The sequence below is a fragment of the Ambystoma mexicanum genome, chromosome 5p, assembly GCF_040938575.1.
Source record: "Ambystoma mexicanum isolate Mex_15411 chromosome 5p, UKY_AmexF1_1, whole genome shotgun sequence".
NCBI lineage: Eukaryota > Metazoa > Chordata > Amphibia > Caudata > Ambystomatidae > Ambystoma > Ambystoma mexicanum.
Window position 1 is genome coordinate 501,381,122 of NC_090930.1, and position 17,822 is coordinate 501,398,943.

General features: G+C 47.4%; 1 protein-coding gene across 2 annotated transcripts in view; it reads right to left on the bottom strand.

Moving 5' to 3' along the window:
* Positions 1-17,822, bottom strand: part of BRWD3 (bromodomain and WD repeat domain containing 3) — a 1,632,068-nt gene that overhangs the window by 703,134 nt on the left and 911,112 nt on the right. For both annotated transcript variants that reach the window (XM_069612911.1, XM_069612910.1), the window contains exon 27: positions 9,476-9,558. In XM_069612911.1, the coding sequence (XP_069469012.1) occupies positions 9,476-9,558 (83 nt within the window). The remainder of the gene's footprint in view (positions 1-9,475; positions 9,559-17,822) is intronic.

Here is a 17,822-nt window from a genome sequence, read left to right on the forward strand (position 1 = left end):
GATGTCGAGTATGAAACCACAGCCCCACATCCAGCCTAGCCACCAATACTCCAATAACAGTCTTTCACATTTTTGTTTGAAAAAGAATGACAAATGGAGCATGAGTTTACGTCATGGTCTGGATACAGACAATACAAATACTCCTCTTGTTGTTCCACAATGTAAATAGTCTTCAGGTGGCAGGTGGGACATGCCTAGAAAATACTTTTTCTCAGACTTTAATTCATCCATAGTGGGGCCAGAAGATACAATCAACAGGGCTCAACCCTGGTAGAACCCAGGTGTCTGTGCCCAGTACGGGAACACCAAACTGAAGTAAGATTTATTTTCCCCAGAATGTAAAAGTCACTTATCTGAGCATTCCAACAAGATCAAAAGCAGTATTGAAAGATGTGCAGCTTGCAAATAATTGTCGAATGAAAGTAGAAACTTCAAGAGCACTCCCAACGCACAGGACAAGCCATGTTGAACAAGACTGAAAATACAACAAGAGGCCCTTTTGAGTATATGGTCCTCTTAAGTCGATTATCATGGCTAAAAAACCAGTCTGGGATAATGCATCCAGAAAAAAGGTAAAAAAGGAACAACTACCAACAACCTGTTCAGAGGATGAATGGAAAGTAGCAAACAGTCTTCTTAGGCCTGCAGTAAGATGGCAAGTCCTGTAAACAGTAAACCAAACTCATACCCCTTCAGTACTGGTAGGTCCAGGGACTAATCGGTGAACCCAAAACGACACTGCAAAAGGGAACTCAGGGGTTCCTGGCAGCACACCTCATAAGGCTGGGGGTGTTGCAATAGGACAGCATGGAAGCCAAAACACAGGGGAGAGACCTCCCCACACTAGAACCTTAGCAGAAGGGGCCAGTGCTCCCAAAACAATAGTAAATGCAGGAATCAATTAAAAAGATTACAGTGGATACAGCAGTAGTGCTGGGAGGATCAGGACAAAGGATAAGATTTGCAAAAAAAGAAAATCTTCCTAACAAGCACCTTGGTCACCAGCCATGGGAACTAAGCCTGTGGCTTCCCCAGAGACTGAGCCGGTAAAATGTTCAACTCGGGTTGTGTCCAAACCGCTGGCCTCCTGCAAGTCAAAAGCCAGCTCCAACAGCCCCTTTCCCTCACCACAGCATGCCCCTGGGAAGTCCCTCACTTCTCTAAGGCACAGGACTTCCATACAAAAGGAATATAATTGTGGTTTTCATCGAAGATTTCTTTATTCTTTGACATGAATCTCTCATAGGAGGTGGGGCATACTCTAAAAGACACCAATGCAGAAGGAACCGGCTCCATTCGTATAATGCCTGAAGGCGAAGTGTGTCGGGCAAAGTGATGGGTCTTCACCAGTAGGATTTGGGGCAGAACCCTTAAGCGTGAGGTCACTGTTCATCCCAGGATCCCTGCTGGCTTGTTCAAGAGCATGGGTGCTAACAGCCACTAGCACCAGGGCTGAAGCTGCCAGGGCCAGGGCCTTGGTGAAGATGTCTTTGGCCAGTAAGCCTTCCATTTCTCCAGGGTGGAGGAGGGAGTAGGAAACAGTACCTGTCGAGCAGTTTCTGGGGAGTCCCTGGAGTGGTGGTGACTCCTTTGATGAAGAAGAATGCTGCTGAGATAACTGCTCAGTGAACAGAACCTCTTGCAGTACTTCTTCCAATCTCTGCTGTGCATCCTGAGACTTTGAATGAGATCTATTGTCACCTTTTTTCTTGTGGAGAATCGTGGAGTTTTTCACAATCTGCTACCGGAGAGCCTTCAGATGCATCAACTGATGCAACCTAAATTCCTGGGGGCTTATTCCTTCTCCAGCATGGGGTCTTACATGGATTGACATGCTCATGAATACAATTACACAGCAGTACATATACAGAACCACAGGAGGTGGCAAGGAGAAGCAATACACTTAACCCTGGAACAGACTTCCGTCAAACGAACAGGTTGCAAAACACTTCTTGGCCAACCCAGGACTTTTCCCTGGAATCCCTGTTGACGCAGTAGAACGTTGCGAAGGTGTGGGTAGACGTCCACATAGCAGCCCTGCAGCATATGTTGAGCAGGGGAAGACCCAAGAGAAACGCAGTAGTTGCTGCTATGGCTCTGGTGCAATGGGCTCTCTGCTGGCCTGGTTGTGGTCTGTAAGCGAGGCAATGGCAATGCGTGATACAGCCGGAGAGCCACCTGGAGATGGAAGCTTTAGACTAGGCTTCCCATGTCCCACAGGTCCAAAATTGATGAAAAGCTTAGATGTCTTTCGAAGGTCCATAGTGCGTGCAACATAGAACTTCGAGACATGAGCAATGTCCAGCAAATTCAAGGACCTTTCAGCAGGAGAAGAATGGGTTGCAAAGAAAACCGGTAGAATTAAAGGCTTGTTGAGATGAAAGTTCGATGTTACCTTCGGCATTATGGAAGGATGAGTTTGCAGGACCTCCTTGGTCGAATGTAACAGCAAATACGAGGGCTTGCAGCAGAGCGCCTTTATCTCACCAACCCACCTGGTCGAGGTGATAGCCACCAGGAAGGCGGTCTTCCATGAAAGAACCTTCAAGGATGCCCGACACAAAGGCTCAAACAGGGGTCCCATCAGTTTTGGCAGTACCACTTTCAGTTCCCACGCAGGGGCACGAGCCTTTACATGAGGGAACTTTCTGAATAGCACTTGATGAACTCCTTAACCAGCATGTGCAACCACAGGGAGAGCTTGCCTGGAGCCCAGGTGTACCTTACGATGTAGATGCGCTGCCACTGGAGGCAAGCATTTGGTGAACACCCTCTAAGCCGATTTCAGGCCGAATAGCAGGGCCTTGAACTGGTAATGCCTTCCCTGAAGAACAAAACGCAGGAATTTCCGGTGTTTGCGATGGATGGGTACGTGGAATTAAGCAAGAAATCTCCTTCCCCAAGTTGGTCGAGGACGTGCTGCAACATGACGATCCTTAACTTTTGGGATTTGAGGAATTTACTGAATGGTCACAACTCTAGAATGGGTTTCCACCCTCCCGACTTCTTTCTCACAAGAAATTATCTGGAGTACACTCCGGAGCCCCGAAGGTCACTGAGGGACGGGCTCTAAAGGCCTTTTGCTTAGCATGGCTTGAACTTCCTTTAGCAACTGTGCCACGTGCAATTCTTGTTGTGGGACAGGAGGAATGCAAGGGCATTTGTCCTGGAATTCCAGAGCGTGACCCTGATGAAGAATATCAAGCACCCATTTGTCTGTGGAGATCTTGCGCCAATGACTGACAAATTGCGATAACCGGCATCCCACTGGGGTCCTGAAGTGGGGGCACGGCCCCTGGGCCGGTACAGGCCTGTTGCGATGCCGGTGTCCTGGATGGGGGGCGACGACGACGATGCTGGCTGCCACTTCCATAATCCTGTGAGCGCCCCAATATGCTTCCTGGGTGGCTGAACGGGAGGTCTGACAATAGGGTGAGTTGAATTCTATGGAGGACCTCGAGACTTTGCCTTTAGAGGAGTGAAAGGATGGCTTTGTCTGCTGGAGAGTGCCCAAAGAACATGCTGTCTATGTGACCGTTTTAATGGCCTGTAGGTTGTTGACTGCCTTGTAATTGTTTATTTATACAGCGCTTATGCACAGGCGGAGTGCTTCAAAGCACGAAGGGAACAGGGGAATACAGTAATCATTCTTAGGACTTGAAGTTTCTGAATGATCTTCCCGAAGAGGTTGCCATCATTGAATGGCACGTCCACAACCTTTGTTTGCACATGTGTGCGAAAGTTGGCGGCCTTGAGCCAACCCTGGCGGCGGATGGCCACTCCATTGCCCATCTGGTGAAAATCTGACTCAGCGATGTCTGGAGCAACAGTGTTCACATGGTCAGAGGCTACCTCCCTCTTCTGAAACAAATCCCGGGTGTTCAGCCTTCTTGTCGTCCGGAAGGAAGTCGAGGATGGGTCCCAACTTGAACCATAACTCTGTCATACCGCGAGAGGATGGCTAGGGCGTTGGCAGTCTTGATGGTAGACGCTGCCGTCGTGATGATGTGCTTCCCAGTCGCATACAGCTTCTTACCCTCCAGGTCAGGAGGAACTATTGACGAGGAAGATGGGTTGAGGACCTCTTCCTAGCAGCTTCCCAGACCATTGAGTCTGGCGATGGCTGGGAACTGAGACACTTCAGGGCAGAGTCTGGGTCCTTTTTACTTTTTATCCAAATTATCCTTTTTCACAGGAATTGTGCTAGGGTCTTGATGACTAACAGGCCATTCTCCCAAATGTCATCCAACAGAGGCACTGAAACAATAGCCTTCTTGCAGGACTCCTGTCGTTTGAAAAGGAAGCCTTCCTTCTCCTCAGGCATGAGGTTGAACAGCTTCCCCGCCCCTGAGCTCATGGATCGAAATGACCCGATCTCGTCTGGCGCAGGGACCATGGAGGTCACGTCGACATCAGGAGGCTCCCCATCAGCTGGAAAAAACACACCAAACTCATCCGTTCTTGGAGTACCCTGGTTTGTCCACCACAGGAGTGGGTGCAGCCTTCAATGGCTGAGAGGTAATCATGGCTGGATGAGGAGGTGTCAGCTGAGCTTGGGAATACCTCAGAGGGCTCTTCGAGGAGTCAAGAATGAAAGTCAGGCATGTTTTTGTTTAAAGACTTTTATTGAAAAGGCCTTCCTGACCTTGCTCTAAGGGGAATTTCCCTACCTAAACTAAACCTAAGGATTGGTCTGTGTAAGGATGTCAAAATCAAACTGTCCCTGTGTTCAAAAGTTCTATTCTGACCTTCACACGAAAACTAAACTATAAAGGTGAAAAGAGAAATGTGTTTAACCTTTGAAGTTCTTGATGCAACAGTTCCTTGTGTCTTTCTTGGCCCACGATAGCACTGTCACAACCAAAGCTCCCTAGCTTTGTAAATCCTTCTGTCATGATTTGGTTTTTCCTCATATGCTTAACACAGTTCTGATATTCCTCTACTTAGAAGTTCTTGTTCCTTACACGCTTGTAACTGTATGGTATACTCGCCTGCCAGGGATTCTGCTCCTGTCACAATTGTAATTGCCTTGTGCACTCTCCTGCCAGGGCTTCCTGTTCTCATACCCTTATGATGGCCTAGGATATTCTTCTGGCAGGACATCCTGTTCTCGCACACTTGTGATTGCTTGGGACACTTTCCTGCCAGGGCTGCTCCTTCTTGCACACTTGTGATTGCTCGGCACACTCTCCTGCCAAGACTTCTCATGTTCACAACCTTGTAATTGATTGTTATATTCTTCAGCCAAGGCTTCTTGCATTGACACAGGGTTACTAAGTATTTCAACAACTGTATATTCACTTTGTTGGACAGTATATCCTCTTGATATACATTTCACAATGAGGCCCATAGTCTCTTTAGTTTATGTCTTTCTGTAGGTCTTGTTACTGTTATTGGTATTTGGCGCAATCGCTGATACGCCCAGGGTCCCCACTGCCTTTAGGCTGACTCGCAGGTAATTGCTGGCATTCTCAGACATGTTCGTGGTCTTTCAGTGAAGGTAGGCTGCATGGTTTCCCTTTGTGGTGTTTGTTTCCCAGTCTCTTGTGGTATCTCTTCAATTCCTCTGCTTGGTCTCAAGATCCGGTAAGGATGGGGGTGCTTGTGGCGGTCGTTGAACGCTCTGGCGTCTTTCCCTGGTGTCCTGTCAGCACGACCCACTCTGTCAGCATCTCCCTTCTTTGCTGGTGAGCTGCCCGGCTCCACCACGCCTACTCCTGCTCTTCGGGCTTTCAAGCCTCACGAAGAGGTGCAACATCTCCCAGATAGAAGCCTCCTGCATCTTGTTGTCGTCTTTTAAATTTCCCACGCACAGGTGTCTGTGTAGAAACACTAGTGCGCTGTTACGGCTCCGGCTCCCAGCTTTCATTGCTGTCGTTTTACAGCGTTCCTGGCGGATGGCATGGCGCCTGCAGGAACTTCATATGCTCAGACCACCCAGGCTTCTTTGCCCATTGCGTCCCGCTCCTGTGGCCATGATTGCACGACGCAGGCCAGCGTCGCGCACACACCCACGTCATCCGGGAACCCAACCCAGAAGTACAAAAAGGCTTGCATTTCACTATTTGAGCGCTTTTGATTAAAGTTAGCTCCCTGCTTCCTCGATCCTTTGGTTCTTGTTCACTGTTTTGCTGGCTGGTTACCGATTCCTCCCTTTCTGCTAACTTGCCGCCTTTCAAGTGATCCTCCTGTGTTTTCGACCTCGGCTTTGGTAATACGACCCTGCTTTCTGGATTACATTTTTGTACTGTTTGCTGACACCTTACCTGGTTCTTTGACACATTTTGTATTAACTGATTCCTACTGGATTTTCCCTCTACTGATGAAGTGTCCTTTCAATTACAGAGTGCTTTAAACTTTCGACGCCTTGCTGTTTATCAATGTCCCATTACAGCACCCTTGTTCCGTATGGGCAAAGAGGTCCTTACTAACCATATCAACTGCCCTTCCCTTTGCCCTACCTCATTCCAACCTCCTAATTCATGTGCTACTCCCCCAATCCCGGAGTGCCATCAAAAAACATCACGAAAAAGTTCCTACCACCTACTTTTATCTTTCCTTTTAAAGTGGATTCCCAGCAAACTCTGGTTAGTCTCTCTTGATGTGATTTTTGTTTCATTTCACTATACTGCTCTTGTACTAAAACTGTCCCTCATTTCTTTTCAGACTGGTGAATACCTGGTGGTATTTTGCTCTTCCAGCAGAACTTCTCTCCCGTCCATATCTTCTTAGCATGGAGAGGGTGGTATTTCATAGGGAAGTTGCCCTCTCAAAGGAGGCCCACAGTGGGCTAATCCTTTACTATTCTGTAACAGATCTTCTGCGATCTCAGAGGACTTTTGGGCGTTTCCGGTTTCTGTGAGTATTTACATGCGCTCACTGGGCTAGCGGTTTGTCCTGCTGGGCAATACTCTTTCCCTCATCTTCGTCCCAGTACTTGAGTAATTCTGGGACAAGAAGACCATTGTTGGTGATTGATTTCCAAAGTTTGAAAAATGACTTTCAATAGTCTTAAAGGGCAGAGTGTTTTTAGATGATTGAAAAATTGACCTGTAGAAGGCGGTCTACAAGATAGATCAAGGTTGGAGGTTTGGCTCACTTGATGTGGGGAAAGGTTTTCCCTGTTCCTATAAGGGGGAGGTGAAGATGAATGACAATAGGCCATAAGCGTCTTAGTTATGGGAGGATTATCTTCACAGGCAAATGGACGTTACATTGCCTCATCCAATGAAGCTATGCAATTTCCCCAGAGGTTGTCTCCTACCATGGATCCTTCCTCATATAGCGCCCCCAGGGTCAGAATCAGGTAGTGGCTGCCATCCCCTGGCCACATGGGAGGAGGTCACCACCAGGAGATCAGCGAGGCCTCCATTGGATCCATTACAGCTCCTTGCTGGAGGAGGTAAGGGAGCTGCATTGATGGGTCTAGGGAGAAAATTGAGGGCTGGAGGCAGCCCTCTCTCCAACTCTGAGCCCCTAGGAAAAGAAGCGATAGACTGGCCTGTCGTCGGTACTGTCGACAGAGGCCCAGGCAGTAAGGCTACTCTGGGCGTGGTAACTGTCATTGTGGCAACAGTGATGCTAGTGGACGGGGCCCTCAACAGGATGGTAGTTGTCGACGGAAGACCAGTCTTCGCTGACAAAGTCATTGACGGGTTAATCATCAACAGGGTGGTCACCAATAGAGCAACGGCCCTGGAAGCTGGGGTCGTTGATGGGTCCCTCGACTAGGTCCATGACCACAACAAGATTGATGACGGAGGAGCCGCTGATGGATCCTTGGGACGGAATGCCCTTCGATGAGGTCTTATGCTTAGCCGCTGGCTTCTGCAATCTTCTCCCTGACAGAACCTGCCCGTTTGACAGTAGGCTAACCATCGACGGGGATGGTGACGGTGACCGGCGCCTCTCCATTTTTGGTCCCACAGCCACGGTGACGGTCAACGAAGAGGTTGCTGGAGCGTGGGATGATTTCACCTTTTTTTTGGTATCTGCCACAGGGAACTCTCTTCAAAGGATCTCAACCTCTTTTTCTCAGAGGGCGCTTGCTCTTTGGGTTTGCTGACCCTGGTAGAGGCATGACTACGCCAGGAGGCCATATCAGAGGCCTTCCCCTTCCTTAATCCGTGGCACTAACCTTCTATGGCGGTCCTTCCATGTCTTGGAGGAGAAGGCCTGGCCTATCCAACATCCGTTGGCATTTTGGTTGGGATGTAGGCAGTAGGTGCACCTGAGGCGCTGATCTGTGATGATGATGTTCTTCAGGCCGCAGTTTTCGCAGGCCCTAAAGAGGCTTTCCTCAAGGCATCTGCCATGGTGTGAAGCAAAGGTCCAAGCCTTGGTCTTAGGTGCCCACGGGTCAGAGATCGGGCGATGGATAACGTGACTCGAAGATGATGAAAAAAATCGAGATGAATTCTTATGAAAATAGGCAAAAATGTTATCAAATTTCGAGGAGTGAAACACGGGGCCCCAACACAAGAACGTGCAGTAAACATCTGAAGAGGGCCACCAGGACTGGATCTTAGGAGGACGATTGTCATTGGCTGGGACAGTATGACCCAACGTGACAGCAATAGGCTATAGAAGCAACAAGCCGTTTTTAGCTTCAAAGTGATGACAACACCATTACTGAGGATTCCCAGCCTGGCGACAAGGAATATTCATGAGCATGTGAATCCATGCAAGACCCCATGCTGGAGAAACTGAGCTCCTTTTATAGATCTAGTTTTTTTCTACACCACGGTTCGAAATTGTGGGGAGCTACGAGCTATTTAGCTTCTGCTTGAAGCCTACAAGAGCCTGGATAGCATGATACCAACAGTTACCAGGAGTGACATTTGGCTCCCAGGCCAACTGCTGCTGAACAAATACACCTATGTGAATTTAACTCGTGTGCGTTTGGAACAATTTATACATTTACATTAGTACACGTCTATACAACACTTAAAGCATAAGGCGTCATAAATAATGGACTAAATATTCTGTTTGTATCGTATGTGGAAGTTGGCTAGCTCTTCATTCCCCACTGGTAGCGCCTGGTCACTGGTGAATACTGGATACCCAGGAGTTGCTTTTAGCTCCTGCTTATGCAATCTCAATTTCTAGCCCTGCTACACAATCTTGAAAAATGTCTTGAACAATATTAGAAAAAGTATCAAAACTATGCCCTTGCAAAAATGAAATAGGAATTACATTTGGTGATGTAGTAACTTTGAAAATGAATGTTTTTGAATGTTCTATGCTCTCATATTAATTGATCAATGAATTAGGTATAGAGTCAAGACCACTTACCTTATTTAATGCACTGACTCTATGAAAATTGAGTCAATGACTAGCATTCCAATGAAATGATGAAAATCAATTAGAGCTTTAATAATTGATATACAACTTTAAGAATGAGATGCACAATATAAGGAAGCAATTGAACCACGAACAAAACAACAGTTGTACTGAAAGTACACATTTTACTTACCAATTTGCCAATTCCTTTTTTTTGCTTCATTGTAGAATTCATGCAAGACAAGAAAGTCAATAACATCTGGCATATCATGGTATCTAGAAGGCACATAAAAATGTACAAAGCAAAAAAGTTAATTTCTCAACATAAGCAAAGAACTTTTAGAAGCTTAAATTGCCAATTGTGTTTGTAAAAACGTTTACAATAACCAAGTCCAAATACTTTTCCTTAGAGATGGGCAAACAGAATATCAGAAAACCATACACTTTAGGTGTGAGCAATTGTGTAAAGATGAATGACTTACATTCTTTTATATTATTTTTAATAGATATCGTCCTCCCTGCGAGTAAGACCTCAGGCTCCAGTCCAAGGGCAGAGATAGGACTTTGCAGCCCAGGAAAGACAACCTATTAGGGCAGTGTAGCTAGAGCTGTGAGCTAGCTGATGGGGGTAAAGGGTGCGAGATGTGAAGACCCTCTCCATAGTCAGAAGGAAATCCCATTGTTTGTGCCAATATACAGATCTAAAGACACAGGTCTAAAGGATTTGGCAATGGTGACAATCAGAAATGTAGGGGTTCATCAGAGCCTCGAACTTATGGAGATGAAGGTTCCAAGCGTGCTTGACTCAAATGGGCACCTTGACCGAGCAAGGAATCCAGGCAGTAATGTTAGTCAGTGTTGTCCTGCCCACTGTTGCCACTTGCGTGGTCTCTTGTCGCTCTGCTGGGTCTGCAAAGGAAGGAGGTTTGCAGGGTTTGTTCATGGGATTGAGAGGAAGAAGGGCAAGAGAGCCTTGATGTGCTGTTGGCAACTTCAATTCTGAGAAACCGGCCACTGAGCGTTGGTGCGTTTTCAGTCGGTAGCCGTCATGTGGTGTTGAGGTGTGATTGTGTGTGGTTTGTTTCATGTCAGATGTTGTCAAGTGTGTGCAGGGTTTGTGGTGTGGTAGAGGTGTGGTTGTGTTTTAGTTCAGAGTTTGAGGGTGCGTATGCAGAAAGGTGAGTTTTTAGTATGGCTAGTTAGTGGCAATACATTTCCTACACCCTACAATCCCTCCAAATGCAATACATTTCCCACACCCAACCGTTCATACAAGTGCAATTCCTTTCCCACCACCAGAAATCCATCCAAGTGAGAAACATTCACTGTCTCCGACAATCCCTCCAAGTGCAGCACAGTTTCTGCCCCCAAACAATCCCGGCAGTCCATCTAAGTGCAATACCTCTCCCGCTCATAACTGTGCATTCAAGTTTGACACGCTTCCCTCCCACAACACTCCATCCAAGTGTGGTGCACTTCCCATACCCAACTGCCCATTCAAGTGTGATGCATCGAACCACCAGCCCCGCCCACAATCCATCCCAGTGCATCACACTTCCCATCTCTAAACAATCCTGGTAGGTGTGCTACATTTCCTGCCGCCAACAGTTTACCAAAGTGCGATAATGTTTGCCAATATGTGCAGAGGCACCCAAATAGCCCTGACAGATGTGTACAACAGGGACAAACCTCTGCAAGGCAGAAGTAGGTAGCCACCAGACCTCAGGTAGAATGGACCTTGAGAATCTTGTCACCACCTTGATGACAAATCGTAGTATTCAGAAATACAAAGGGTGCGACCAGGGGGCTTTCGCGACAGACCGTATCGAGCTCCTACCACAGCACTGGTGCCACGACACCGAATTCGCACTAACTGCAACAAGTATATTGACACCGACCCCCCACCTCTGATAAGACTTGCCGCTTAACGATTGGTGTGTTAACCTGATCAGGCCTGCTGTGTGCTGTGCACACCAGGGGCCACGACCACACATTGCAATTGCTGCCGTACTTCGATCAGAGAAGGCAGAGCTCATTAATCCTGCTGAACAATCAACCAGAAAAGGGGGATAATGCCCAAGAATTTTGGTCACAAGAAGAATAAGGGGGCTATCGACAAATACACCACGACTATCCAGAAAGATCCAACACCCGAAATGAAGGAGGTAACGATCCCGCTCGACCAGCAGGCTCCGCCGACCACGTTGATGGACCCTCAAGCGGTCTTCCTCGCAATGCAACAGGGTTTTGCAGCACTCAACGACAAACTTTACGGGATCACCGCAAACGTGGCATCCATTAAGACAAAATTGGACAAAACAACAACACATATAACGGAGGCAAAAACAAGAATATCGGGCACTGAAGATGCCCTTGAAGCCCTGAAAAGTACGGTATCCACGATGGCGATCGAATTAGGAATGGTGAAGACTAAATGCGAGGATTTAGAAGCGAGGTCAAGACGCAACAATATTCGCATAGTGGGGGTGCCGAAGGAAGCGATGAAGGGCTCCATGGAAAAGGGAGTTGAGGCCCTCCTGCGCACACTGCTGGGGGACCCTGGGTGGTCACCAATGTTCTTTATTGAGAGGGCTCATAGGTCTCTGGCCCCGAAACCGAAGCCGGGAGCATACCCTAGACCAATCATAGCCCGTGTGTTGAACTACAGGGACAGGGACCTGATACTGAGGGCGGCGAGGGAAAAGCAGGAGCTGAGATGGGAAGCCAACGTTATACAGATCTTTCCAGACTTCACACTGGCGGTACAACAAGAAAGGAAACTATTCAATGGGGTTAAGAAACTGCTCCGGGAACGGCAGGTTCAGTACGCTATGCTTTACCCGGCAAGACTTAAAATTCAATATCAAAACAAGATCCACTTCTTCACCTTTCCCGAGGAAGCCGCCAGCTTCATAGAGACACATATCCCCACTCTGTCGAGGAGCACTGAAGTTAATGAACAGGAGTAGTCTTCACGGGTGCAAATTAACAGAATGTTCAACTAATGATGCATAAATCCTGTAACATCGGCTCCCCCTTTTGGGGGCAGCTCTATGTGGGGGCGGGAATGTTTCAATAAGTGTGATATGCTGCATTGCAATGTCCCCCGCATACAATAACCAGTGTGAGAGCAACGTATGGAACCGGTTACCCTTATTCAAGGTTTAGAAAGGCACAGGCCCTGGGAATCGCCGCAGGCCCCCCTGTAGCAGGTGCACATGCAGTTGGGGGGGGGGGGAAGGTTGGGATTCTAAAAGCACAGTTGAAGTTAGGGGAACTGTGAGGGTGGGGGGGAGGGGGAGAGTTTAACACGTTGGGCGGGAGTTATGTTATGGTGGGGAAGAAAATAAAAAGCACACAGGTAATGTACACTGGAAATTCTGAAATATTGTAAAGAAATATTCGCAAACACACGTTCACGATCACTTCATGTGGAATGGCTGAAACAGGCATTGATGATATTAAAGTAATGAGCTGGAATGTTCGAGGTCTAGGCTAAAGAGTCAAGAAACGGAAAATTATAGCATACATTAACAGACAGACCCCCAAGATTCTCTTCCTACAAGAGACGCACATTGGGCCACAACAGGAGGGGCAGCTGGTTCCGAATTGGGGAACACACCAATATTACACAACTTATTCGAAAAGGGCTAGAGGTACAGCAATCTTGTTACACAAGACCTTGCGGTTCACGTGCAAAGAAGTGGAATGTGATTCTGGGGGGAGATATGTGTTAGTACATGGTACTCTACGAGATAAAGAGATAGTCCTCCTTAACATATACGGGCCGAACATAGACGACCTGGAATTCTACTCCACAATCTTCGGGAAACTGGCAAACTTCCCCACGGCCATTTTGATATGCGGGGCAGACTTTAATACTATTCTTGATGTGAATATCGACCGTACTTCGACACAAGTGAGAGCGCTAACCAAAGCAGCACAGACAATTATCACACACATGGCAGATTTGAAACTGAAGGATGCATGGAGGACGCTACACCCCTCTGTGAGAGGATACACATATTACTCGGCAGTACACGACATGCACTCCAGGATAGATGTTTGGTTGGTGGATAACATATTATCATGGGTCATAGACACTCAGATACTCCCCAGGACATACTCAGATCATTCCCCCATACTGATGGCATTGCGAATACCCGGCGCAGCGGTGGGCAGGCCCCCATGGAGATTCAAACCGGCTGCGCTACGAGATCTGGCCTATAGAAACGCAATGGACCAGCACATACAAGAATACTTTGATCTCAATGAGAACTTAGTGTCCTCTCTCGCGATATTGTGGCAAGCATTTAAAGTGTATACAAGGGGCGCATCCATATCAAAAGAAAGTGGCATCCTCAAAGACATTAGGAATAGATTGCAATGACTAGAATCGCAAATAGCATCAATACAAGCCCAATACGTGCTTACTCCAACACCACAACTCACTTTAGATATAAAGAACAAGCTAGACGAGTATACGGAGACAGCGGACCAAGAGATCCGCTACTTTGACAAACCGGCGGCTGCACGCCGCTACGGAGAAAATGAACGCCCGGGGAGGTTGTTAGCCAGAGCAGTGAGGGGACAAAGGGGATCAACAGATATCCCATGTATACAAACATCGGATGGCTGGGTCACCACCGATCAGGGTAAGATACACGACACATTCCACGCATTCTATGAAGAACTTTACTCACCTCAATCCGACGCTACGGATGCAGATATTGAACATTATCTCTCTCAAATCCCAACGACATTACTGGCGGAGGATACCAGGGAGTTGTTGGAGACTCCGATAACAGAGGCGGAAGTTGTGGAGGCAATTGAGGCACTCCCCAACGGGAAGGCCCCTGGCACCGATGGCCTTAGTGCAGAGTTCTACAAGGAGTTTAAACATCTGTTAGTACCCAGACTACTGGCGGTGTGGGCCAAAGCCCTAGATAAGGGAGAGCTCCCAGAGACCACAAGAGAAGCAGTAATAACGCTACTGCTCAAATCAGGGAAGCCCCCAGATGACTGCGGGTCTTATTGACCACTATCATTAATTAATACGGATGCAAAGGTATTGGCAAAAATACTCGCCACTAGGTTAACACCTTTGATGCCATATATGGTCCACGAGGATCAGGCAGGGTTCATTCTTGGCAGTCCACGGCCACTAACATCAGAAGATGCCATGAGATCCTGACTACAACACCCTCAAATCATCAGGCTATAGCCGTGTCACTAGATATGCATAAAGCATTTGATATGGTATCCTGGCCCTTCATATTCGGGGTTTTGCGAAATTATGGGTTCGGTCCAAACTTCCTGAAATGGATACAATTACTATACACAGGCCCCCAGGCCAGAGTTAGAGTCAATGGCACCCTCACAGAAAAGCTCAAACTACGAGGGGGCACTAGACAGGGTTGCCCATTGTCACCATTACTGTTCGCCCTAATAATAGAACCACTGGCAGACATATTGAGGACTCGTTACAGCGCATACGGGCTGAGGATAGGGAGTAAACTGCACATTATAAATCTATACGCAGACGACATTTTGCTATATCTAAAAGACCCAGACAGAACATTGGGGAGGGTCCTGGCAGAAGTAGAACTGTTTGGTAGATTCTCGGGCCTACGACTTAACCCCAACAAATCAGAAGTGTTCCCCATTACTGAAAACACAAGTAAACCCCATGACCTGCATGGCCTACTGTGGTGCCCGACACATATTCTGTATCTGGGAGCGTGTATTGCTAGGACGGCTCAATTATCGCGAGTACTAAACTACAACCTGCTGGCAGATGCTCTATGTATTAAGTTGAATCGTTGGAGTGCGCTCCCCAATTCAATGATGGGTAGGATCGCATTAGTAAAAATGATAATTCTCCCAAAGCTTTTTTATCTATTTAGTACGGTGCCGGTCTGGCCGGGGCGAGCCTTGTTTACCACGATGTCTAGCGCATGTGTCTCATTTGTATGGGGTGGTCACCCCAGGGTGAGCTGGAGGGTACTAACTGATGTCTACCCAAAGGGTGGTTTGATGGCACCGGACCTCGAACTATAATACTTGGCTGCACAGGCACAATATGCCGCCCAGTGGACTACAATATTTCTTAACCCAGCGGGCCCTGTACCGAGCCAGCCTGAAAAAGAGGCTGTGTTGGCGCTCCACCAACTTACGAGGCCAACTCCCAAGCATTACAACGCCATGAAACCATCAAAGGTGGTGACTACGGCATGGGCCAAAATAGCTGAGATATTTGACATGGATAAGATATACCACCCGAGTATGCCGCTCTGGGGCGACCCCCAAACACCCTTCAGTATAGATGGGAAGTAGCCCGCCACTGGTCCTCAAGGGGCAAATCAGAATGGGGTCCACTGTTCATGGATGGGCACTTTATTCAGTGGGATGATATCAAGGACGTAGTGGGGAATACGCACGGGACCAGACAACAATATACCCGTATACAAGCAGTCATACAAAGTATATGTCCGACTTTTCCTAATGAACCACCGCAGAATATGAGATTGGGATATATGTTCACGGGGGCATCTCAAAAGATAACGGCATCAGCACTGTATAAGATTATACTCCAAACACGCCTGATAGAGCAACTAAGACCAAGTGGGAACAAGACCTGGGAGAGCAAATTGAAGACGATGAATGGTCCCGGCACTGTGCACTTACCAAACAGATTTCATGTAATTCTAGATACAGGCTAATTCACTACAAGATAATACAAAGAACACACTACACTCCTATCAAGCTCAAACGCATATATCCGACCATGACCGGGAACAGCCCGAGATGCAATGCTGAAAATGCAAACATTTACCATATGTTATGGGCATGTGTAAAACTGAGGGGATATTCGGAGGAGGTGTGTCTGGCCCTAGATGGGATGGCAGATCAACCAGTGGAATGGACCCCACGGATGTGCCTGTTGGGAGTAGTCGAGAAAATGAACCCGATATGGCGGAAACGGTTGATCTTAAGTCTGCTCCTAGCCAAAAGGGCGATTCTGATCAAATGGAAAAGTGCAAATCCCCCCAACCAAGGCGGACTGGGATAGAGACATGGTATGGGCAAACGATATGGAGGAACTATACATAGACTCGGTATTGCCTGTTTCCCGGCCAAAGAATATATGGGAAAGATACAAACTGTACCTACTTGAAAAGGCCAAGCAAGAACATTCTGACTCTGAAAAGTAATTGAAATTGTATAATGCATGAACATATCAGTACTACAGCTAAGTGTTTGTATTAACTGTGTGCAACAAAATATAAGAATATAAAAAAAAAAGAAATACATAGGGTGATCTACCTGAATATTACCTGCTTGCAAATAGCCCTGCCATCCTGAACACCAGAAAAATTGACAAATAGCTGCTCATCCTTCCCGATGTCCCTCAGTCTAGAGGCAATGTAGCAGAGAGCCCTCTTGGGGTCCAGATGATGAAACCTCTCTTCTACCTTACATGGATGACGGATAACAGGAATGTGGCTCTACTGTGAGAGATGAAAGCTTGACAACTTTGGGAAGGAGGAAAGACCTCACCCTAGGTAAAGGGACTTGTCAGAATGGGTCTAGAGCGCACTCACCCATCTCGGAAAAGTGAAGGAAATCCAGAATATCAACTGAAGGGTGAGAGTTTTATGGTTTCTACAAGAAACTTTACTCACCCCAAAGCGATGCCACAGAAAGCGAGATAGACAAATACCTAGCCAAAATACCCACTACACTACTATCAGCCGAGGCCTGCGAAGCACTAGAGACTCCTATAACGCCGAGTGAAATAAAAGGCGATTAAAAGCTTGCCGAGAGGGAAAGCGCCGGGCTCTGATGGGCTAGACGTGGAATTTCATAAGGAATTCGGGGACACTGGCCCCACGTCTCCAATCTGTTTGGACCGAGGCGCTGGAATCTGGCATATTGCCGGAGTCAACGCAAAAAGTGTTTATTACGCTGCTCTTGAAACTCGGGAAACCACCAGGGCACTGTGGGTCGTATCGACCACTGTCCCTTATCAATATAAGTGTGAAGATATTTGCTAAGATACTTGCATCCCGACTCAATCCACTTATGCCCTATATGGTGCACGAGGATCAGGCGGGGGTTCATACAGGCGAGATCGACAGCATCCAATATACGGAGGCTGTATAATATTCTGGCTAGGATACCACAAGAAACCGAAGGGGTGGCAATGTCCTTGGACATGCAGAAAGCATTTTACACAGTATACTGGCAATTCCTGTTTAGGGTACTATATAATTATCTTTTTGGCCCACACTTTATAAGTTGGATACGACTCCTTTATACACAACCATATGCATGGGTATGTGTCAATGGGGAATTATCTTCCATATTGACACTGGCAGGAGGTACCAGGCAGAGATGCCCACTGTCGCCATTGCTGTTCGCACTAATGATAGAACCCTTGGCGGATCTTATGAGGGCGCGCTACGCTCGTGCTGGTATATCTTAGCTGGTCACGTGGAATCAGTGCTTAATTTGTGGGGGTGGTTGCCGGTTCCCAA